At 46.5% G+C, this 24,267-nt stretch overlaps 1 protein-coding gene and 1 long non-coding RNA gene across 2 annotated transcripts in view; both read right to left on the bottom strand.

Annotated features, from left to right (window-relative positions):
* Positions 1-4,258, bottom strand: part of MLLT6 (MLLT6, PHD finger containing) — a 320,203-nt gene extending 315,945 nt beyond the window's left edge. The window contains exon 1 of the mRNA XM_082272078.1: positions 4,052-4,258. Within this exon, the coding sequence (XP_082128204.1) occupies positions 4,052-4,223 (172 nt within the window). The 5' untranslated portion in view covers positions 4,224-4,258. The remainder of the gene's footprint in view (positions 1-4,051) is intronic.
* A 2,484-nt stretch (positions 4,259-6,742) lies between these two features.
* Positions 6,743-7,518, bottom strand: LOC309567161. Its single transcript, XR_014225920.1, has 2 exons — positions 7,171-7,518; positions 6,743-6,994 (listed from the first exon to the last, which is right to left on the bottom strand). It is a non-coding gene; the product is annotated as an uncharacterized lncRNA (long non-coding RNA).
* Between the last annotated feature and the right edge of the window lie 16,749 nt (positions 7,519-24,267).

Here is a 24,267-nt window from a genome sequence, read left to right as displayed (position 1 = left end):
ATTTGAACGATATGGCAAACATAGAAAAGTGGTTTTCGATCGATAGTGAAGATACAATCATAAATCAAACGCAAGTTAAATCGATCGCATCTCTGTGCCCACCTTACACAGTCTCATAATCTGATCAAAACACGATTGTAATCATAAACAAAGTATCTCAGTGCTGTCAATCGATGTAAAATGATAAGTAAAGCTGGATACACACTATACATATACAACTTTTGTGGTTAGATTTCCTTTAGATTTACCTTTTCTATGTAGTGCAAGGGCCTGCCAGATTGCATACAAATTGAAAGTGTTTAAGTTTGACCTCATATTATATGGTTTTGGCAAGTCTGAAGGAAAAAATCTAAAGAAAATTGTATAGTGTGTATGGCCCTTAAGTTTCCCACCCTGTCCTATCAACTCAATGTGATCAATTTGGTTTTAGATTGAGTCAAATAAAAAAACTTCAAGGAAAAGTATAGCTATTTGATTGTGTGCAGATTTGGTTGAGCGTTCTGAACTAATCGCACAATCATTCTGGAAGAAAAAATAAATAAAAAATGGGAGTGGCCACCACTGAAGACATTATACAATCACACTGGAGTATGGCCATCTTCAGGGCTTATGCATGTCTGCGGTGCGTTTTTTGCGCATTGTGTTTTATTGAGCCCTACTACTGAACAATATCAGTACTGCTAATATGCGTGTTTTTATGAAAGCATGATAAAGTCCTGCAAGGTGCAACTTTGAGGCGCTTCCATCACAACGCGTATTCTAATGGAGTTTAATCGAAATCCGCAGAAAATGCACCACACATGAACTGGCTCTAAAGGGGATTGTGCAGTGTATGGTCAACATAATGTTGGCCATACGTATTGTATGTGCTCAATAAATGATCAATTTGTTTTCCGATTGATCTCTCCTGACAGGAATAATTGGTCTATTCCCATTTGATCGATATGCTACATGCAGGAAAGTGGATTTTTCTCCATAGTGAAGTCAGAATCATAATTTATTGATCACATCTGTTTCCATAATTTAATCTCATAATCTGATCAATCAAAATACAACCTGTAATCATGAACAAAGTACTTTTACTATTTGTGCAAAACGAAGGATAATGCTCACCCTGGCTGATCGACTCCAATTAAAATCAAATCTATAGAGAAGTTATGGCTATTCAAGTGTTATCGGATTTGATTGTTTGATTTAAAATAAATGAATAAATCTACGAGCATATGGCCACCGTGAAGGACAAATCACATTGTACAGAGTATGGCCAGATTGTACAATTAGATTGTAGAGTGTATGGTCAGCCTAATTGCGGCCTTAAATGATCAGGGGTTTTTTTTTTTTTTTTTTTATTGATTTCTCCTGGTTGGAAAACTCAATCTATACCTCATTCAACTGAATTTAACTTGATGGAAAGTGGATTGCAATAGATAGCCAAGGCCCCGTTCACATCTTTGCGTCCGCGTTTGCTCATGCACGTTGCAGTCCCTACCAGCAAGAAACGCATGGAAAGAAGTCACTGAGCCATTTTTGAAATCACACTGCACCCCGTGGTGCTGCGGCACTGATGTGGTTTAGCACATGTGAAATCTCCCTGGGTTGATGATGTGTGGGGGGGGTGCACCATTAAGAACTTTTGGCAGGACAGGAACTCACGCTGCATTCCCCACCCACAGAGATGTGAACCTAGCCTGCAGCTGTCCATGTATGGATCTAAATTTGGCCAGTTTAGTAAGGACCGGCCAAATAAGATCCATGAATGGGCACTGAGGTCGTACAGAAGTCGATTGACTTCTGTACAACTGCCCTGTCATATTTCCCCTGCTTGATCAGCGCCACAGGCTATAGCCTGCAACGCTGATCAGGGTATTCTAAAGCCTCGTACACACGCATCGATAGTTGGCCGTGAATTTTCGGCCAACGTCTGATCGGCCGATTTTTGGCTTGTTAGTATGATGTTTTCGACAACCGACTCCGACGTTTTTCGGCCGAATAAAATCTGGTGTGCATGCTATAAAATTTTTGTTGGCCGTCAACACAACGGCCGATTTTCTGTCAGTCAGTACAGATTTCGGCAGACAAAAATCTGATGAGCAAGACTGGGCATGCGCAGAGAAGAAAAAACACGCGGAAAGTAAACCAGCACATGACATCACTTCTGAAGTAGATTTTTGTTGGCCGAGAAAATGTGTGTGCAGTCTAGAGCACATTCCAACCAACACAACAACACTGGACAAAAGTCGGCCGATCGGTCGGCCGATAATCGTTGCGTGTGTACGAGGCATTAGTCTCCACACTGTCGGAATATAATAGCTCAGTGGGGAGGATTTTGTGGATGGGGGGGGGGGGGGGGGAGGAATTCTGATCAGTTTTTTTTTTTTTTTGCAGCCTGCAGCAATTGACTAATCTGTGAGCAGCCTAATGGGCCATACACACTATAAGATTGTCTGAAGACTTTTTCCTTAATGCCTCGTACACACGTGCAGATTGTCGGCCGAAAAGATTCGGCCGACGACCGATCGGCCGATTGTAGGCTTGTTAGTATGATGCTTCTGACAGCCGACAGCGCACTTTCGGCCGAACAGAATCTGTCGTGCAAGCATTAAAATTTTTGTATGCCGACACCAGAACGGCCGATTGTTCGCCAGTCAGTACAGAATTCGGCCGACAGACAGCAGATTTGCAAGACTGAGCATGCTCAGAGAAGAAAAAAGACACGGAAAGTTAACCATCACATGACATCACTTCTGCGGTCGGCTGTTGTTGGCCGACAAAATTCGTGTGCAGTCTTTTGCACTTTTCAACAGACAAGACAGCCCTCGGACAAAAGACGGCCGATCGGTACGTGTGTACGAGGCATTAGACTTACCAAAACCAGATAATATGAGGTCAGACCTAAACACTTTCAATTTGTATGCAATCTGGCAGCCCTTGCACTACATAGAAAAGGTAAATCTGACCACAAAAGTTGGATAGTGTGTATCCAGCTTAAGATACAAATCACAATTTATCAATCATATCTTTTCCACAATGTAATCTCATAAACCAATTGAAACAAGTTCGTAATAATCAACAAAGTACTGCAATGTTGTCTATCGATGCAAAATGAACAATCGTTTTCGCTTTACCCGATCGACTCTAATCTAAAGCCTGGCACAGATGGGCCAAAAATTGGCTGGTTCAGCAGGAACTAGCCGACTTTCAGTGCGTACAATTTGGCTCAGGGGTGTTCGGGATCCTAGCCCCAACCCACCTGCCTGATCCCGCTAGGAAGCCGACACGGCTTCTGTCTAACGTTAATGCTGGAAAACCAGGCAGCAAGCGCTGATCAGCATATTCCTACCGGGGGGGGGGGGGGGCACCCTGTCAGAATACAATGTCTCAGCGGGAGAGATCCCTGCATCAACAGGACTTGCATGGATGTGGGGATCTGTCAGCCCCCCCCCCCCATTCAACCAGCAAAAACAAATTGTGTTTATACCCTATTTAAATCAATCGCAATTGAAGTTCTGGCTATTTGAAGATTTAATGAGCAGTAAAAAATAAATAAATAAAAAATCTAAGTATGTATGGTTATCACTAAGGACAATAAGCACATTGCATAGTTTACAGCCAGCTTACAGGAGGGATTGTACAATCAGATTGTATCGTGTATGGGCAGCCTAGGTTCTGCCTCCGGTGACAGTTATCTACAATGACAGGCATATGGGAGGTCACAGATGTCAAGCTTCTACACATAGAAAGTAATAAAACAACACAAACACGTGATCAGCAGTTATACAATGACTGATCTGCTGACCAGTGACAACCCTTAGAAGGGGGATCCAGCAGTTGTCACCCTCAGGCTATAGATAAAACCTCAGTCACCTGTACGCAGAGGATGACCCCCCATCTCGGGTGTCACTGACACAACAGCCCCTCATTACATCCCCCCTCCCTGTGAGCTTACAGCGCCCCCACCTGCTCGCCTTTCTCTCTATTAATTGCCCCTCCGGTGTTTATACACCTCCCCTTCTGTCAACACTTGCCCCTCCCCCAGGACGAATTGCCCCACCTTGGTGCACGGCCACATTGCACCCGTGCCCGTCACAATAGACCAGAGGGTTTTCGGCCCAGCCCCTCTCATCCGAGCACACGCAGCAGCCTCCAACCATCTCCTTCATCCTCCCATGGAGCCGACGCTCTCTACGGGGCCAGGCGGCCGACCTGCTTGGAACACTGCGCATGCGCAGCTTCCCCTCACAACGCACAGCGAGAGAGGTTACATTGGGTACGAGAGCCACCATGAGTCCAGCCTACTGCGCGTGCGCAATGCGTGAGGGCAACAGAAAGGCGCAGGCGTGGAGCGGAGAAATAACGCGCAGGCGCAGTGTGCTGCTCAGGACCTGCTCGCTTGTCGGTTGTTTCATTATAATGTTTCACGGATTGTAATGCAGGGTAGTTTAGGCGGGCGGTAACTAATAAAGTTGCCTGCAAATCAGTTCACAGGTTTAGTTTGTGTATAAGGAACGCTTGGAGTGCAGTTTGTTACAAACATTTGTTGTCTTTCAAATTCACAAAACCTACCTTATAACAGCCTCCAGTTCCAGACACAGGTAACAATACCTACATTATTATTTTATGTAAACCAATAGTTCTCTTTTACCAGGAACCTTCCTATGCAGATAAAAGGCATTTGTAGATATGAACAAGCTGTGCAGCTTAGACCAAAACTGAATATTTCCCTTGCTATAGGGGTAAACCTTTTACTTACCTCATGAAGCCTGGCTGGAAAACTTCTAGGACGTTGCTAATGCCTCGTACACACGATCAGACAATCGGACGACTTATCCTTCACATTTTGTTGCATGATACTCGTATCCAATTCAACAATGCATACTAAACATATGATTTTTTTTTTCCTTACGATTCTGTTAGTGCCGGTTCACATTTGTGCTTCTGCGGCGATCGCATGTAATGTCGGAGCGCACTGCTCCTTCATTACATGCGATCGGCTGTGCGGTGCGAGTTTAGCCATACACTTTGTATGGCTAAATTCGCACCGCACCCGCAGCAAAGACGCACAGGACCCTTTTTTGCAGCCGCATCAGGATCGGATCGCACAGCGGTTCACACTTGTGCGATCCGATCCTGTGCGAACTGCAAGATCGCACTGCGATATGCGATCAAACTGGGGGTGTCGTTAAGATTTCATTGACACCCCCAGCGTATCGCATATGGCAGTGTGAACTGCCAGGGGTGCGTTTGCGATGCGGGAACAGGCTGCAAATTCGCAGCCTTCCCACGTCGCATAAGTGTGAATCGGGGCTAAAGCTTTCTGGTTGTGTTGCTACGTATCGGATAGTGCAAAACAAAAACAATGGCAGCCAGGCTTTTTCCGGGTTATTTTTGTGTTTCTGATCATGCGTGGTCTTTGTCTATTGATTTTTAGTGGACGCATAGTGTACTGATTAACCACCTCCCACTCGGCCACTGTACATATACGGCCGGGTGGGAGCTTCCTCCTTCTTAATGGACGTTCCGGAACGTCCTTCAGAAGGAGGGCGATCGCGCCGCTGCATGCACGCGCAGCCCCGATGTGTCTGTGTCCCTAGGACACAGAGCATCTCTGCTCGGCAGGAGGGCTCTCTGATTGGCCCTCCTGATCACATGACGGATGTGTCCAATCACAGCTGTCATGTGATGTCAACAAAGCCGTTCTAAAGGTGATCGGCTTTGGTTCTCCTCTGACAGAGGCTGTCAGTGAGGAGAAGGAGAGCAGATCTCAGCTGCCAGCCAGGGATCAGTGAGAGTATACAGCATTTTTACTGCTTTTTACTCACTTATCTGGGTAACCAGTGAGTAAAAAAGCAGAAAAAGTGCTGTATACAAACTGATCCCTGGCTGGCAGCTGAGATCTGCTCTCCTCCTCACTGACAGCCTCTGTCAGAGGAGAAGTGGATCAGATTGCAGTAAAAACACCAGTGTCCTGCAGTAAAAACACATGTCCCACATCTGTCCCAATAAAATATTCTATCCCCGTAAACATATTCCACATCTGTCTGATCAACTGGTGCACAACTGGCGCACATTATCTGACCACATCACACATCATTTACCACATCTGCCACATCTGTCTGCGATCATATGGTGCACATCTGGAACATCTGTCCGTGATCATCTGGTGCACATCTGGCCGTGATCATCTGCCACATCTGGTGCACATCTGCCACTTCTGTCCGTGATCATCCGGCGCACATCTACCACATCTTTCATCCCAGTGATCAATCTGCCAATTCTGTCGTGATCATCCGGGGGCGGCGCACATCTGCCACATCTTTCATCCCAGTGATCAACATCTGGCACATCTGTCCATGATTATCTGACACATTTTTCTGTAATCATCTGTCACACATTATCTGCCACATCTGGCGCACATCTGTCTGTAATCTGGTGCATATCTGCCACATCTGTCATCCCAGTGATCAACATCTGTCACACATCTGTCCCAGGAATCATTTGCGCACATGTGTCTACGTGGCTAAAAAATAATCCAGGGCCTTCAAAAATGTGATAGGTACTCAGGAAATGAAATGTGTAATTTATGCTCCTAGAACGTCTGACAATGCTCCCTGCATGTTGGACCTCTGTATGTGGCCAGGCTGTGGAAAAGTCCCACACATGTGGTATTGCCATACTCAGGAGAAGTAGCAGAATATATTTTGGGGTGTAATTGTTTAATATAAAAAAAAAGTTTATCTATGCCATTTGAAAGAAATAACTTGTTAATATGACAATTTTGTAGGAAAAAAATGTTTTCATTACCCAAACTATTGTGGGCAAAAAAAATTGCAACTTCAAAAAACTCACTATGCCTCTTACTAAATACCTTGGACTGTCATCTTTACAAAAAGGGGTCATTTGGGGGGTATTTGTACTGTCCTGACATTTTAGGGCCTCAAGAAATGAGATAGGTAGTTAGTACATCAGGATTGATCAATTTTCAATGATACATAGCCTAGCTTGTAGGCTCTATACCAAGGGTCTTCAAACTATGGCCCTCCAGCTGTTCGGGAACTACAATTCCCATCATGCCTAGCCATGTCTGTGAATGTCAGAGTTTTACAATGCCTCAGGGGACGTGTAGTTCCGCTACAGCTGGAGGGCCATAGTTTGAGGATCCCTGCTCTATACCTTTCACACAAACCTATTATCATACACTTATTGGGATTTTTTTTACCAAAGACATGAAGCAGAATACATTCTGGCCTAATTTTATGACAAAATTTGATTTTATTGGATTTCTTTTAGAACAGAAAGTAGAAAATATTTTTTTTTTTTTTTTCAAAATGTTTGTTATTTTTTCGCTTATATCGCAAAAAATAAAAAACCCAGCGGTGAATAAATACCACCAAAAGAAAGCTCTATTTGTGCAAACAAAATGATAACAATTTAATTTGGGTACAGTGAATAATTGTCATTCAAAGTGCGAGAGTACCGAAAGCTGAAAATTGGTCTGGGAAGGAAGGGGGTGAAAGTGCCCAGTATTGAGGTGGTTAAACTATTGTCATTCACTAGGCTATCGTACGACAAAAGTTTTCGTGTTCGTCCCTTCGGATTTTGTTGGACGAAATTTGATCGGCTGTCGAAAGCTGTGTACTAACAAACAGATTATCGTGCTATCAATTTGAAAACAATTTTTTTCGTACGATTATCTGATTATGTGTACGAGGCATTAGAGAAGCCAAGTGTTATTGTTCACCATCACCGGTGTGAGCTCTTTCTGTTTCAAACCCCCTCACATGTGCTCTCTCTCCTGAGGCAGTAGCTCTGAGCTCAGTATTAAGGCCCTGTTCACACCTGAGCGCTTTTCAGCTCATAAAACGCTCATCTCTGAAGTCCCAAAGCAACCAACAAGCAAAATTTCATTCATTTCAATGACCTTCGTTCACATATGAGCATTTTGGCGCCTCAAGCAAAACGCCTGAAGGTCAAAAAAGTAAATGAGCTTTTTTTTTTTGACAGATTACAAGCGTTTTTGTTAGATGTCATTGCCTGCCTCCAAACACCTGCAAAAACGCCTGAAAAATGCCTAAAAAGAGCCCAAAGAAACTGTCTGAAAACAATACCCTCAGGTGTGAATGGAGCCTTAACCACTTCCATACTGGGCGAATTCCGGTGTAGCGTGAAAATCGATCTCCCAGAGAGATGCGGTCTCCCTACCGCAAGTGCGCATGCGCAGGATTTCCTCCGAACAAGTCGAGCGCGATCCCAAAATACCTTGCTATGATTAACCCATAATGAGACGATGGCTGCAGAGGGGCGGAGATGACGGGGAGATGCACTTCTCTGGCAAAACCTACAGAGCGAGTTACAGCGGGCGGAGGCAGATCGGTTTTCATGCAAATTATGGAGAAGATTACAGCGGGCAGAGGCAGATCGGTTTTCATGCTACGGATCTGCAGTGTGGAGTACGGGGAGATGCACTGCTCTGGCTGAACCTGCCTGGCTACATTTCCATGGAGGGTCCTGCAAACGTCAGGAGTTGGGGGTTGCCCATGTGCTATGAAAACCAATCTTCCTCTGCCCGCTGTAATCTTCCCGCTGTAATCTTCTCCATAGTTTGCATGAAAACCGATCTGCCTCCGCCCGCTGTAACTCGCTCCGTAGGATTTGCCAGAGAAGTGCATCTCCGCCCCTCTGCAGCCATCGTCTCATTATGGGTTAATCATAGCAAGGTATTTTGAGATCGGCGCTCGACTTGTTTGGAGAAAATCCTGCGCATGCGCATTTGCGGTAGAGAGACCTCATCTCTCTGGGAGATCGATTTTCACGCTACACCGGCATTCCTCTCCTACATGTAAAAATCAGTTGTTTGCTAGAAAATTACTTAGAAACTCCAAACATTAAATAAAATAAAATGATGGTTATTGCAATTTTTTATGTCACACGGTATTTGCGTAGCAATTTTTCAAACGTGATTTTTTTGGGAAAAAAAACACTTTCATGAATTAAAAAAAAACAGTAAAGTTAGCCCAATTTTTTTTGTGTAATGTGAAAGATGATCTTATGCCCGAGTAAATAGATTCCTAACATGTCATGCTTTAGAACTTTTTTTTTCTGTACACATAGTCACAGCTTGGATAAACTATGTACACTGGGGTATTTAGATAACAGTACAAGAGTTAATACAGTGTGGAAATACAGTGGTTACCAAGGGTGACAAGGTTTCTCTAGCAGCCTATCATAAGCATGTACATGTAACATGTGAGATAGCCTCTTGCAGCGAGGGAGATGTTGTCGGCACTCTTCCTGCAGCGATCTGTCTCCCATAGCAATGGAAGCAGATCTGTGCCGTCGGATGCGGAGGAGAAGGAGTTGGGTGAAGTGCACGCATAGAGTAAGGTGGTGGAGAAGCCAATGGCTCTGCATGTCCCTCCTAGATGCACAAGCAAGTGATGTATATTACAAGGAGAGAGTTTATTAGAGTTCAGTTGTCTGTTCAAGTAAAGGTCTCCAGTGTGTAAGGCAGTGACCTTGTAAAAAGTTCTTTGCGTAACCTAGAAGAACCCACCCTGGGGTTAGCCTCTCATGTGACCCTTGCTTGGCACCCAACGAATAGGGAAACATGGAGCATGTGACGGACCACACAACACCTACCCTACTACAAATGTGACAGTTACAGTTTTGTGTCAGGATTGTAATTGTTTTTGAAATTTGTAAATTGATGGGTTTAGTTCCTCTTTAAAACATGTATACAGTAGTCAAACAGATATCAATAGGAAAGCATCCAGTTGGGTATTTCCAGTACTCTAGGTCCCTTTGGGTTACTATATAATATGTCAAAGGTGGTTTATTAGAGTGGACCTGAGACTGCACAGAGAATGTATCTCATTTGTGATCAGGAAACATCCCTTCAGGTGGATCTTAGTGTGACTGCACTGTTGAGACGTATAGAACTAGTTGAAGAAAGGAGAGACCCACTAGGAAAACAGTAGAAAAAGTGGAGGTTGGAAAAGATAGGGAATATAGAACCAATTGTGGTTAGGAAGAAGATAGGATTTGGAAGGGTTGTTGGTTGCCAAGGTGTGTGGGGGGGGGGGCAAGCCCCCAATCAGTTAGGTTTACATTAGGCGTTTGTGGGATAATGGTTCTAAATTGTGGGGCAACCAAGAAAAACAACCCATACAGCTTGGTGTAGGGCTACCAATTGTTATATATGTTAGAGGCAGGTTAACCCAATTATGGGAATGTTACTGTGGGTGTGACTTTACGATATATGGCTTGTAGCATGGCACCTGTTTAAGTAAACTAAGCCTCATCCGTATCAGTGGGGGTAAAAAAAAAAAATAAACCCCATTGCGTTGATAGTTTAAGAAAACAAGTGGAATTTTATTATCTGTGGGTTAAAACAAGCCTCATCGTTTGTGTTTGTAGGGGGAAAACAAGTAGCATCATTGGTTGTCAGTGGGATAAAATAAGCTTCAAATTGTTGGTGTCAGTGGGAGAAAGTATATAGGGTTTGCATCCCCTGTGATGTCTGCTATATTCAGATCTCCTAGAAAACTTTTGAATCCTACTCATCGCAGTACTTCACCAGCCACTAGATGCCGCTATCCTAAGAGACCATCCCCATGGTTATGCTGGGCCTGGGGGGCTTATTTTCTGTTTGCTAAATTGCAGGTATCTGGTGGAAAGTCCACCAGGGAAAATTCCAGGCATTGAGTAGTGTGCAAAAGGCCTAGTACAGGAATGAGTTATAATTTCAACTCACCAGAGTATGTGGGATTTGAAGTGAACTGGGATTTAGGAGAAAAGGATGAAGTTTTGAATTCTTTCAGTTTAAATTTTTCCCAATTGGCACCATTGCCAGTTCAGAAACAGAAACATGAAAAAAGAGTTGCTTCCCCTTATTTGTTTAAGCTTAAGGAAATACTACAGGATAAATTATAAAGCTGAATAAAGTATATATAATCGTCTTTCCCAAGTTGTGTCCCTTTCCATCTACTGTTCTGAGACTTTCCATACAGTATAAAGTAGACCACTGGTAGTCAACTTGGAAATTATACAGGGCCTCAAGAGTGGCCCCCTTTACTTCCATAGGGCTGTACAATAGCAGTGAATTTTAGTGATTCGAGATGCACTGCATCAAATTAGACAGCCAATTCTAAATTAATGGGCTGTAATGCCCATCGACGCTGCAGAGCTTTAGTCCTGCTGCATTTTTTTTAGCATATTGAAGAAGTTGGAGTACAATAACCCACAGCATTGGAGTCAGTGGCAGAAATAGTAACCCCCAGCATTGGTATAAGTGGCCGCAATAATAACTATCAGCATATGAGTCAGTAAGTACAAAAAAACATCATTGGTGTCAGTGGATTCAATATTAACTCCCAACATTGGTGTCAGTGGAGATAATAATAGCTTATAGCACTGGTGTAAGTGGATGCAATAATAACCCCCAACATTGGTATCAGTGGGCGCAACAATAACCCCCAGCACTGATGTTAGTGGATGCAATAATTCCCCCAGCACTAGTGTCATTACCATTACCCCACTCATTGGGGGTCATTGGCAATAAAATGTAATCCCCCCACCCCGTCCGCATTGGAAGTCATTGGCAGTGAAACGTATCCCACACCCCAGCCCGCCCTTTACTCCCTGCAGTGTTAGTAATTGAGTGGCAGAGAAAGTTAACTCCTATCTCTCCTTTCTCCTGACCCACCCTACTGTACCTTTTCCTGGAGGCAGAAAGCTCCTTACAGTACCGTCATTTTTTCCACTTCCACACTACTGCCCAACTTGCGCCCAGGGTATTGGATGCTACCTTTTAAAGGCTGGCAAAGCCTGTGAAAAGGGCGTGGGCAAGGTCTTCTAGAGCCCAGGACATGCCAAACTGCAGCCCCCCCCCAAACTGTGTGAGCATTACGTGTCAGCATAAATCCCCCCCCCCCCCAAATTTCCTTTCCTAGCACAACCCCCCCCCACAATCATTCCTATTAGCACAACCCTCCCCTCCCTAAAAAGAACAGAAAAAAATTTCCTTCTCCCTCTACAATATCACCTCTTTTAGCACAAACCCCCCATTCTAGCACAAATCCTCTTCCCCCCCTCACCAGTCCTAACACATCCCACTCCCAAATTCCCCCTCCTAGAACAATTTTTACCCACTGCTTCCCAACACAAATTCCTCTCCCCCCCAGTCTCCTTGCAGTGCCCCCCACTTCACGTGATACCACAATGCCCAGGGCAGCCGCCCCTTCTGCCCACCCCTTGTCCCAGCCCTACCTGTGATGTTGCCATCTGATGACTCTAGACTCTGCAGAGTTCCCAGGTCCTGGATCCCCAATATAAAAGAGGCATTGTGTAAGCTCGGTACATGTTGACACAAGAAGGCTGGCTCATGCTCATACTTATGGGCATGCTTATAATTCTGAGCAGAAACTCAATGCAAAGTGCATTATCACACTTGCCCAAAAGTATTAGTGTGTGAAGAAAATATATGCGCATGTACATGTGCACACGTATGGGCACTGGTGCCAAACAGCCTATGTAAGTTGGAGTCTGATATGGATGGATTGATGCAGTGGCGGCTGGTGAAGTTTTAAGATGGGGGGGCGCAAGACCCCGCCCTTCTATGTTGACCCCTCCCATTTCTCAGAAGCCCCACCCCTTATAGACCCCACCCATTTTGTCCCCTGTATTTTGCTTGCGTGAACAAATTCTCCCAATATATCACATATTAAGGGGTCCATCAGTACTAGTATATCCCATAATAGGGAGCAGGGGCCCTATTATGGGATATACTGTGAGAGACACCCTATTATGGGATACACTGACTGAGAGTGGCACAACCCCCACAGTACAGGCCCCTTAGCACAAACCCCACAGTACGGACCCCACAGTACAGACCCCCTAGCACAAACCCCAGAGTACAGGCCCCCTAGCACTAATCCCACAGTACAGACCCCCTAGCACAAACCCCCCAGTACAGACCCCCTAGCACAAACCCCCCAGTACAGACCCCCTAGCACAAACCCCACAGTACAGACCCCCTAGCACAAACCCCACAGTACAGGCCCCCTAGCACTAATCCCACAGTACAGACCCCCTAGCACAAACACCTTAGTACAGACCCCCTAGCACAAACCCCACAGTACAGACCCCCTAGCACAAACCCCACAGTACAGGCCCCCTAACACAAACCCCACAGTACAGGCCCCCTAGCACAAACCCCACAGTACAGGCCCCCTAGCACTAATCCCACAGTACAGACCCCCTAGCACAAACCCCACAGTACAGACCCCCTAGCACAATCCCCACAGTACAGACCCCCTAGCACAAACCCCACAGTACAGGCCCCCTAGCACAAACCCCACAGTACAGGCCCCCTAGCACAAACCCCACTGTACAGACCCCCTAGCACAAACCTCACAGTACAGGCCCCCTAGCACTAATCCCACAGTACAGACCCCCTAGCACAAACCCCACAGTACAGACCCCCTAGCACAAACCCCACAGTACAGACCCCCTAGCACTAATCCCACAGTACAGACCCCCTAGCACTAATCCCACAGTACAGACCCCCTAGCACTAATCCCACAGTACAGACCCCCTAGCACAAACCCCACAGTACAGGCCCCCTAGCACAAACCCCACAGTACAGACCCCCTAGCACAAACCACACAGTACATGCCCCCTTTCAATGTAGTGACCAGCGTTCATGCCCCCTTTCAATGTAGTGACCAGCGTACATGCCCCCTTTCAATGTAGTGACCAGCGTACATGCCCCCTTTCAATGTAGTGACCAGCGTACATGCCCCCTTTCAATGTAGTGACCAGCGTACATTCCCCCTTTCAATGTAGTGACCAGCGTACATGCCCCCTTTCAATGTAGTGACCAGTATACAGGCCCCCTTTCAATGTAGTGACCAGCGTACATTCCCCTTTCAATGTAGTGACCAGTATACAGGCCCCCTTTCAATGCAGTGACAAGCGTACATTCCCCCTTTCAATGTAGTGACCAGCGTACATGCCCCCTTTCAATGTAGTGACCAGTATACAGGCCCCCTTTCAATGCAGTAACAAGCGTACATTTTCCCTTTCAATGTAGTGACCAGCGTACATGCCCCCTTTCAATGTAGTTACCAGTATACCAGCCCCCTTTCAATGTAGTGACCAGCGTACATGCCCCCTTTCAATGTAGTGACCAGTATACAGGCCCCCTTTCAATGTAGTGACCAGCGTACATTCCCCTTTCATTGTAGTGACCAGTATACAGGCCCCCTTTCAATGCAGTGACAAGCGTACAGGCCCCCTGCAGAGGTATGGCAGTGGGAGAGATGGGATCAGGCAGTGGGATGGTGGTGGAAGAGATGGGATCAGGCAGAGGGATGGTGGTGGGAGAGATGGGATCAGGCAGAGGGATGTGGTGGGTGAGATGTGATCAGACGGTAGGATGGAGGTGGGCGGGATGGGATCAGGCGGTGGGAGGGATGAGATCAGGCAGAGGGATGGAGGTGAGAGAGATGGGATCAGGCAGAGGGATGGCGGTGGGAGAGATGGGATCAGGCTGAGGGATGGCAGTGGGAGAGATGGGATCAGGCTGAGGGATGGCAGTGGGAGAGATGGGATCAGGCAAAGGGATGGCAGTGGGAGAGATGGGATCAGGCAGAGGGATGGCGGTGGGAGGGATGGGATGAGGGCATGAGGCAGAGAGGGATGGCGATGGGAGGTCATGGGATGAGGCAGAGCAGAGGGATGGCGATGGGAGGTCATGGGATGAGGCAGAGCAGAGGGATGGCGGTGGGAGGGATGGTCATGGGATGAGGCAGAGGGATGACGGTGGGAGGGATGGTCATGGGATGAGGCAGAGGGATGGCGGTGAGAGGGATGGTCATGGGATGAGGCAGAGGGATGGCGGTGGGAGGGATGGTCATGGGATGAGGCAGAGCAGAGGGATGGATTGACGGCATGAGGCAGAGGGATGGCGGTGGGAGGGATGGTCATGGGATGAGGCAGAGGGATGGTGGTGGGAGGGATGGTCATGGGATGAGGCAGAGGGATGGCGGTGGGAGGGATGGTCATGGGATGAGGCAGAGCAGAGGGATGGATTGACAGCATGAGGCTGAGGGATGGCGGTGGGAGGGATGGTCATGGGATGATGCAGAGGGATGGTCATGGGATGAGGCAGAGGGATGGCGGTGGGAGGGATGGTCATGGAATGAGGCAGAGGGATGGCGGTGGGAGGGATGGTCATGGGATGAGGCAGACGGATGCTGGTGGGAGGGATGGGATGAGGCAGAGCAGAGGGATGGCGGTGGGAGGGATGGATGGATGGTCATGGGATGAGGCAGAGCAGAGGAAAGGTGGTGGGAGGGATGGAGGGATGGTCATGGGATGAGGCAGAGCAGAGGGATGGTGGTGGGAGGGATGGTCATGGGATGAGGCAGAGCAGAGGGATAGCGGTGGGAGGAATGGTCATGGGATGAGGCAGAGCAGAGGGATGGTGGTGGGAGGGATGGATGGATGGTCATGGGATGAGGCAGAGCAGAGGGATGGTGGTGGGAGGGATGGTCATGGGATGAGGCAGAGAAGAGGGATAGCGGTGGGAGGGATGGTCATGGGATAAGGCAGAGCAGAGGGATGGCGGTGGGAGGGATGGATGGATGGTCATGGGATGAGGCAGAGCAGAGGGATGGTGGTGGGAGGGATGGTCATGGGATGAGGCAGAGCAGAGGGATAGGTGGTGGGAGGGATGGATGGATGGTCATGGGATGAGGCAGAGCAGAGGGATGGAGGTGGGAGGGATGGTCATGGGATGAGGCAGAGCAGAGGGATAGCGGTGGGAGGAATGGTCATGGGATAAGGCAGAGCAGAGGGATGGCGGTGGGAGGGATGGATGGATGGTCATGGCATGAGGCAGAGCAGAGGGATGGTGGTGGGAGGGATGGATGGTCATGAGATGAGGCAGAGCAGAGGGATGGTGGTGGGAGGGATGGATGGATGGTCATGGGATGAGGCAGAGCAGAGGGATGGCGGTGGGAGGGATGGATGGATGGTCATGGGATGAGGCAGAGCAGAGGAATGGTGGTGGAAGGGATGGATGGTCATGGGATGAGGCAGAGCAGAGGAATGGATGGTCATGGGATGAGGCAGAGCCAAGGGATGGTGGTGGGAGGGATGGATGGATGGTCATGGGATGAGGCAGAGCAGAGGGATGGCGGTGGGAGGGATGGTCATGGGATAAGGCAGAGCAGAGGGATGGCGGTGGAAAGGATGGATGGATGGTCATGGGATGAGGCAGAGCAGAGGGATGGTGGTGAGAGGGATGGATGGATGGTAATGGGATGAGGCAGAGCAGAGGGATGGTGGGGGGAGGGATGGATGGATGGTCATGGGATGAGGCAGAGGAGAGGGATGGCAGTGGGAGGGATGGTCATGGGATAAGGCAGAGCAGAGGGATGGCGGTGGAAAGGATGGATGGATGGTCGTGGGATGAGGCAGAGCAGAGGGATGGCGGTGGAAAGGATGGATGGTCATGGGATGAGGCAGAGCAGAGGGATGGGAGGGATGGATTGAGGGCATGAGGCAGAGGGATGGCGGTGACACGGGGGTGCACAAGTGCACAGTCACTTACCTTCTCCCCCCCCTCCCGTGAGCAGCCCGGTCCCGGACTGAAGGAGCTGCCGCAGCTGCTTCACACAGCAATGCGGGCTGGGCTGGCCGCTCTGCACATAACACCGGCCTGACACCCCGACGGCCCGACATGTGAAGAAGGGCGGGAGGGAAGGACGGTCACATGACACCGGGGCGGTACACTGCCCCCACGCGTCACGTGACCACAGGACCGTCCCGGGCATGTCCTCCTGTGATTGGTCTAGGCTGGAGTCTGGACCAATCACAGCCAGGAGCCCAGGAAAGTGGGGAGTGTCAGGGCGCATTGCTCTGCGCCCCAATGACCCCCAGAAGGCCGCCAATCGGTGCCTCTGTCTGCCTCACGTGGGAGGCAAAACCCCACCCCCCCCCATACCCACCAGTAGGCCGGCGCCCCTAGTGGGCTAAAAATTGACTTTTTTTTAATCTTTTTTTTTCCTTCTTTTTTCGGGGGGGGGGGGGGGGACGGCTGCCACTGGATTGATGAGTGTTGTTCAGCTAGTTCCTTCTTTAACTGAGCCACGACCGGCCATACCTGCTTACCTTTGTACGACTTGGCTTGCCCCTGACCTGTCCTTGGATTTCTGCCTGCCTGCTGTGACCTCGGCTTGTATGGTGACTGAAGGGAAGTAAGGCTAATTACCACAAGACCGAAGCAGAAAGAAACAGTTCTTTCACTCCAATAGAAGATCAATAGAGCAGGTCAAAAATGCCAAGTGCTATGAGTCTAGCTATGAGTTCCTCAGGTCATCGTGGAGAGCAATTTAGTCTTCTTTTTCCAACATCATCAAATCCAAGGCCTATTGTAACCAAATCATATTACTAGTAAACCTTGCGTTAAGAGAAAACAGACTGCCGCACTTTTAAAATCCTAAGTTCAGTATAAGAAATAATAGAAAAAACAAAAAGATTACGCTGTCTGCTACCTAAGAACCATCAATAAAGTGTGAGAAAATCAGATAAGTGAAAAAAGGGCTAAAAATGTATGAACCTAAAAATAACAAGTAACAAAATTTGACCAATTAGGTTACATAAAACTAGAAAATAGTGTCTGCTGGATGTTTGACCTAAAATCAGTTAGGCCCTGGGGTCTTAACATAGAATGGGATATAAATGTATTTATTAATGATACAAATAAGACATCTTCTCCTTGTTCATCATTGCCCTGATGATTTTTTTTCATTCTTTTATGATTTTTTACTTTTAATATTCTTATATAGAATATTCTTTGCTGAGTGTATCTGTAATTTGGTGTATTTTAATGTGTCATTGGTGCCGTACATGTATATGTATTATGTGCAGAGCGATAGCATGTAACCAATTGTTAATATGTATTTATGGAGATTATCAATTTACTCTAGGTGAATCCAATTGAATTATCTCTCTCAGCATGAAAAGCTTTGATTAATATGATTCAGTTTTGTAGTGTTATTCATTTGTTAGCAGTCTTTGTGCTGTGACTGCTGGTTAACATACTTAACATTGCTCTTCCGGTGTCTCGACCGCTTTAAACATGAGTGACTAAGGTCCCAGCTCCATCCTTCAACCCTAGATGATGCCTTTTACGGGGAAACGCATCGGATGGACACAGTTGTGATGTCACTACCTTTCTGACCTTCTGGTTCATTCCACAGTCGATTCCTATCTTTAAAACTTGATCCTAGCTTTTATAGTCAGGCCTGATCTCTTTTTTTTTTGTAGCGACTTAATAGTCCTTGACAACCAGGTGCTTTTTTACCTGTTAGTCACACTACTGTACCGGTAAATTTAGTTACTAAAATGACCAAACATTGGTACAGTAGTGCAGAGGCTTACAGTATACTGACCATGTCAGATGACAGCGATGGGGAAGCCTCACTGGCAGAATCAGGGTCAGTATACAAACCTGATGACTGCAGCGGCTCCCTGACAGATAGCTCCAGCGACAGAGCGGTCCCTGCTAAGGTCAGGCGTACCCCGACCCCATTCTGGAGTTGCTGAGATGCAAGAACTGGATGTTTCTCGTATGCAGCAGAGTGCCAGTACTAGTGCCGCTCACACTTCTCGTGATCTGGCAAGCACGAGCGGCCTAGTACACCCTGGACCTAGTACAACCAGCACTGCAGTAAGACTTGGTGATGTGTGGAGTCCCATAAGTGCAGTTGAAGCTGGTGCGGTGGCTAGCATGAGTAGTGGCCTTCAGCCACTGCGTATTCGAAGACAGGCCCGTAGAGCCCATAGTGCCCTCCCTGAAGCGCTGGCATATCCTAATTGGCAGCCCACAGATTCCACAGCGCCAGTACTTCCCCCATTCACTGCCCACCCGGAATTCGAGTGGAAACAGCTGGTTTTAGTCCCATTAACTTTTTTTTGAGCTGTTTTTCACTGAAGATCTTTTCAGATCTATTGTGGATCAATCAAATTTATACGCACAACAATTCATCGCCGCCAACCCAAATTCACCCCTTGCCAGACCATTTGCCTGGAATCGTAGAACGATTCCCGATTTAAAAAAATTTCTGGGCCTATCCTTCAACACGGCCATTACAAAAAAGAATGATTGCGGTTATATTGGTCCACTGACCCAATTAATCAAATTCACGTGCTTTTTGCTGCTATGTCCAGGGTTCGATATGAACAAATATTTCGTTTCATGCATTTCAGCGATAATGAACTCTGTCGTCCTCGGGGAGACACTGAATATGATCGGCTCCACAAAATTCGGCCCCTCATAGACCACTTCAATCAGCGGTTTGCAGCCTTGTTTACCCCCCAACAAGATGTCTGCGTTGACGAGTCCCTGATTAAGTTTACTGGCCGCCTTGCTATGAAATAGTACCTCCCCAGCAAGCGTGCCAAATACAGGGTCAAACTGTACAAGCTCTGTGACAGGGCCACAGGCTATACAGTTAGTTTCCATGTCTACGAGGGAAAGATAGCTCTGTGGAGCCCCCCGACTGCCCAGACTAAATAGGGAGCAGCGGTAAGGTAGTTTGGGACTTGCTGTCACCCTTATTCGGAAAGGGGTACGTGGACAATTTTTATTCAAGCGTGCCACTTTTTAGACACCTCTTTCAATTGTAAATTGGCGTTTGTGGCACCGTGTGATCTAATCGCTGGGGCTTCCCCCAACGGCTAGTAAATGCCCCATTGAGTTCGGGGGAGAGCGCCTGCTTGAGGTGCGATTAATTGCTTGCAGTGAAGTGGAGGGACAAACGGAACGTTTTTCGTTCTGTCCTCCATTCACCCAGACACACCCAGTGTTGTTGTTGAGAAGCCCCTCTGTGTCCACGAATATAACCCTAAAATGGGAGGGGTGGACTTCAACGACCAGATGATGGGACCGTAATTAATTGCCCGTAAGGCCAGACGCTGGTACAAAAAAGTGTCTGTATACATTTTTCAATTGGCGATTTACAACGCTTTTGTCTTATACAAAGCGTCTGCCGGAACATTATCCTTCTTTCAATTCCAAGAAGAGATAATCAGAGCCCTTCTGCATCCAGCTGGTGCTCCTGCCAAACTTCCCCAACCAGATGCAGTGAGCCGGCTGCATGAGAGGCATTTTCCGGAATTCCTCCCGAGTACCCCTACCCAAAGATACCCCCAAAAAAGATGCCGTGTCTTCAGCAAGCGCGGATTTTGGCGTGACACCCGCAATTATTGTGCCGACTGTCCTGACCGACCTGGTCTTTGCCACGGTGACTTTTTCCGTCGCTACCACACACTAGTGGATTATTAGCGTAGGGTACAGCACGGCACAGTTTAGGGCACATTTACACAGGGTCTCAAAAGATGTTCGATGGCTATTGTCATTTTGAGAGACTCTAACCTGGAACTCTAACGTTGAAGAAAAAAAAGTGTAAAAAAAAAAATACATAAAAACATAAAATAAAAAAGCCAAAAATAGTTGTTGTCTAAGTTATTTTTATGTTCTTCTACTATTCCTACTGTACTTTGTTTGTTCATTCTTTTGTTAACCTGTTTATCTTGCAGGTACCCGTCGGCTGCCACACTGATTTTATATATTCTGACACAAACAGCGTTTGCACTCAGCATATATGGATACCTCTGATGGCAGCAGCTGTGGTAGGTTGATTTCACCACTGCAGTTAAAATACCTTTAGGTATACGTGGAATATTGTCATGTATACCCACCATTAAATCAGTGGGTTTGGTTGTTGGGCGGTTAATGTTGTGTAATACTACACAATATTCCTGTGGTGATTTCTGTTAGGTTCTCTTTTTTTTTGTTCAGCCCACAGGCTGCATGGAAAAAAAAAAAAAACCTACGCTATATGCCATGTATCGTTTTTTACAGCCAGCGGTCGGCTTACATGTAAATGCAATCCTAGCGGATAATTGCAGTGGGAGGGGACACCCCCCCCCCCCTCCTGCCGCCTTCCGCCGCCTTTCACGGTTTTTCTCGGGCTCTCCTGTCCCACCGGTTAACTAGAGAGTGCAGTCGGTGGTTCAGTTATCTAACCATAGAGCTGATTGGAGATGAGAATGGCTCCAATCATCTCTATGGCCTAAGATACCGGAAGCTACGAGCATTTCATGACTTCTGTTTCGCCAGAAATAAACAGCGCCATTGGGAAATTGGGAAAGCATTTTATCACACCAATTTTGGTATGGTCAGATGCGTTAAGGTCAGAGGAGAGATCTAGAGTCTAAAAGACCCCAATTTTTTTTTTTAAAAAGAGTACCTGTCTGTAATGTTCCGGTACCTTTGGTACCCTAAATTACACTTTCCACAAGTGTATGCGCCCTACCATTTACTTTTGGAAAGGTGCGCATACACCTTTAAGACTGGAGCTGTCATCACTCAGCGCCGGACTAGATGGCTATTTAAGGCGTCGGTTCTCACTCACATGTGTTCGTTCAAACACCCTTATCTGGATGCTAACCTTGCTTGAAGCTTCCATGCCTGCAAGCTTACTTCGCTGACGGAACCTCGCTGCGCTGATCCCTGTATCCCGCTACTGGATCATCCGCCTCTCCTGAACCACCCTTCGGCTGTATCGCTAATAGTGCTAAGTACCCCGCAGGGGAATTCTCTATAAACTTATACTAAGCTTACACTATCTAGCTCTGCATAGTAGAGACTGTTTATCACATCTGCATAAACTAGATTGCTAGCTCTTGAGACTACTGCTACTTTTCTGCACTGGGTTGATCTCTTTTGTATGTCCACCTGCTATTCTATCATCTGCTATCATACAACATTGCTAAACCTTCCTGCATCCATCTGCTACTGTCTCACCTTCAAGTGTCTATCACCTACCACCTCCACTCAACCTATCCCTCAACCTTCATCATTGTGTTACCACATGCATAAAGTCACTCTAAGAACCAGCTTGCTAATTGTGTGTATTTACTGGCTGAAATAAGACCTTCCACACATGATGAGTCATTGAGGTTGGGAATGGTATCTCAGCATATCTCTTACATGACTACTGACGTGGAACTATTTCTGCAGCTGAAAATCCACACCATATAAAAACGCAGGAGCGTTACAGATTGAACGAACCTAAAAATGGATTCAGCAGAAATAGTTCCAGAAATAACCACTCAGGTGACACAATTAAAACAGCAAGTATCTGCGTTAATACACGCACTTGCTGAATTAAAAGAAGACAATCAGGCTCTGTCGCAGCAGGTAATTAGACTGACACAACTTACCTCTGCTCAGTCCCCTGAACCCAAGATAAATCCCCCTTTGGTATTTACAGGCGATCGCAAAAAATTTTGCGAATTTAAAAACGCATGTGAGTTACTTTTTTTGCTAAAACCTCGTACCTACCTTACTGATCACATTAAGGTTTGTACTATTATTTCTTACCTATCAAGCGATCCTCGAGCCTGGGCAGATTCTCTTTTTGAGAAAAACGACCAGCTTCTCAACTCCTATGCCTTGTTCCTGGCAGAGCTCACTAGCCTATATGATGACCCCAATAGGCAGAGTACTGCTGATCTTCAGTTAAGATCCTTGAAACAAGGAAGGAGGCCTGTGGAAGACTTTGTCGCAGAGTTCAAGAGATGGACCCTTGATTCAGAATGGAATGATGCATCTCTGAAAACCCAATTTAGGCTTGGCCTATCAGAAGCCGTTAAGGACGAGCTCGCCCGAGCGGATCTGCCAAAAACCCTGGATGCATTAATACAACTCAGTATTACCATAGATAGAAGACTACGAGAAAGAAAGGCTGAAAAGATGGGAATGCCATTATCCGTTTCCTCTCGGAGTCTGGCCGTTCCTATGGAGGTAGGAACCATACGCCCACCGCTATCAACTATGGAAAAAGCCAAAAGACAAAATGAAAATCTCTGCTTGTACTGTGCATCCCCGGATCACAAGATAAACGTCTGTCCCCTAGTCAACAAAAAGAAGGATGAGTGTTCACATGTCTCTCTAGGAGGATTGACAACTTCATTCACTAACCCCTACATTTCTGTTTTTTTGACATTACAGTGGGACCAGAACAGGATTACTACTAAGGCCATGATTGACACAGGATCTTGTGGAAATTATATGGATATATGTTTTGCTGCTTTAAATAAAATTCCTATTATTTCTAAACTCAAACCTGTCTCAGTAAGTCTTATTACCGGTGTTCCGTTATCCTCTGGTCCGATCACCGATCAGACACAAGCACTTCTAGTCACTATTAACGAGTCTCATAGGGAGACTTCTACCTTCGATTTAATACCATCACCCCACTTTCCCATTGTGTTGGGACTTCCCTGGTTGCACACACACCAACCAACCATAGATTGGAAGAAATGGTCCTTGACCTTCCCTTCTTGTTATTGCGAGGAAACGTGTAACCTCGCGTTTTCCGGGAAGATTCTGTTTGTGGTGACAGATGAGATTGCACCACTATGTTATCAGGATCTTTCTGAGGTTTTTCTTGAGAAAAATGCTCAAGCATTACCTCCTCATCGAGACTATGATTGTAGCATTGATCTACTCCCAAATAGCAAATTGCCGTTCGGTCATGTTTATCCTCTTTCACAGGATGAACTTGCCCATCTCAAAACCTATTTGGATGAGAACTTGGAAAAAGGTTTTATTAGACCTTCCACTTCTTCCACAGCAGCAGGACTCTTTTTTGTTCGCAATAAAGATTCAAGTCTCAGACCTATCATCGACTACAGGAAATTGAATGCTATCACAATAAAAGATCGCTATCCTCTACCGCTTATCCCTGAGCTCATTGAGCAGGTGCGTGGAGCTACCTATTTTTCAAAATTAGACCTGAAAGGAGCATACAATCTCATTCGAATCCGTGATGGACACGAGTGGAAGACTGCGTTCAGAACTAGATACGGATTGTTCGAATATCTTGTGATGCCATTCGGCCTATGCAATGCCCCTGCAGTTTTCCAACGATTTATAAACGATATTTTTAAAGACTTACTAGATGTCTGTGTTGTGGTATATCTGGACGATATACTTATATATTCACGGACCCTGTCTGAACACGTAAGACTTGTATTATCGAGATTGCTTGCACATAATCTTTATGTGAAGCTGAAGAAATGCTTGTTCCATAAAGATGAGGTACTCTTTCTAGGCTACATCATATCCAAAACAGGAATCGAGATGGACATGAGTAAAATATCCTGCATTCAGGATTGGCCTACATCAAC

This window comes from Pelophylax lessonae, assembly GCF_965119305.1.
Source record: "Pelophylax lessonae genome assembly, chromosome: 11".
In the NCBI taxonomy this organism is placed as follows: Eukaryota; Metazoa; Chordata; class Amphibia; order Anura; family Ranidae; genus Pelophylax; species Pelophylax lessonae.
Note: the sequence above shows the minus strand (reverse complement) of the source record. Positions and strands in the feature narration are given on the sequence as shown.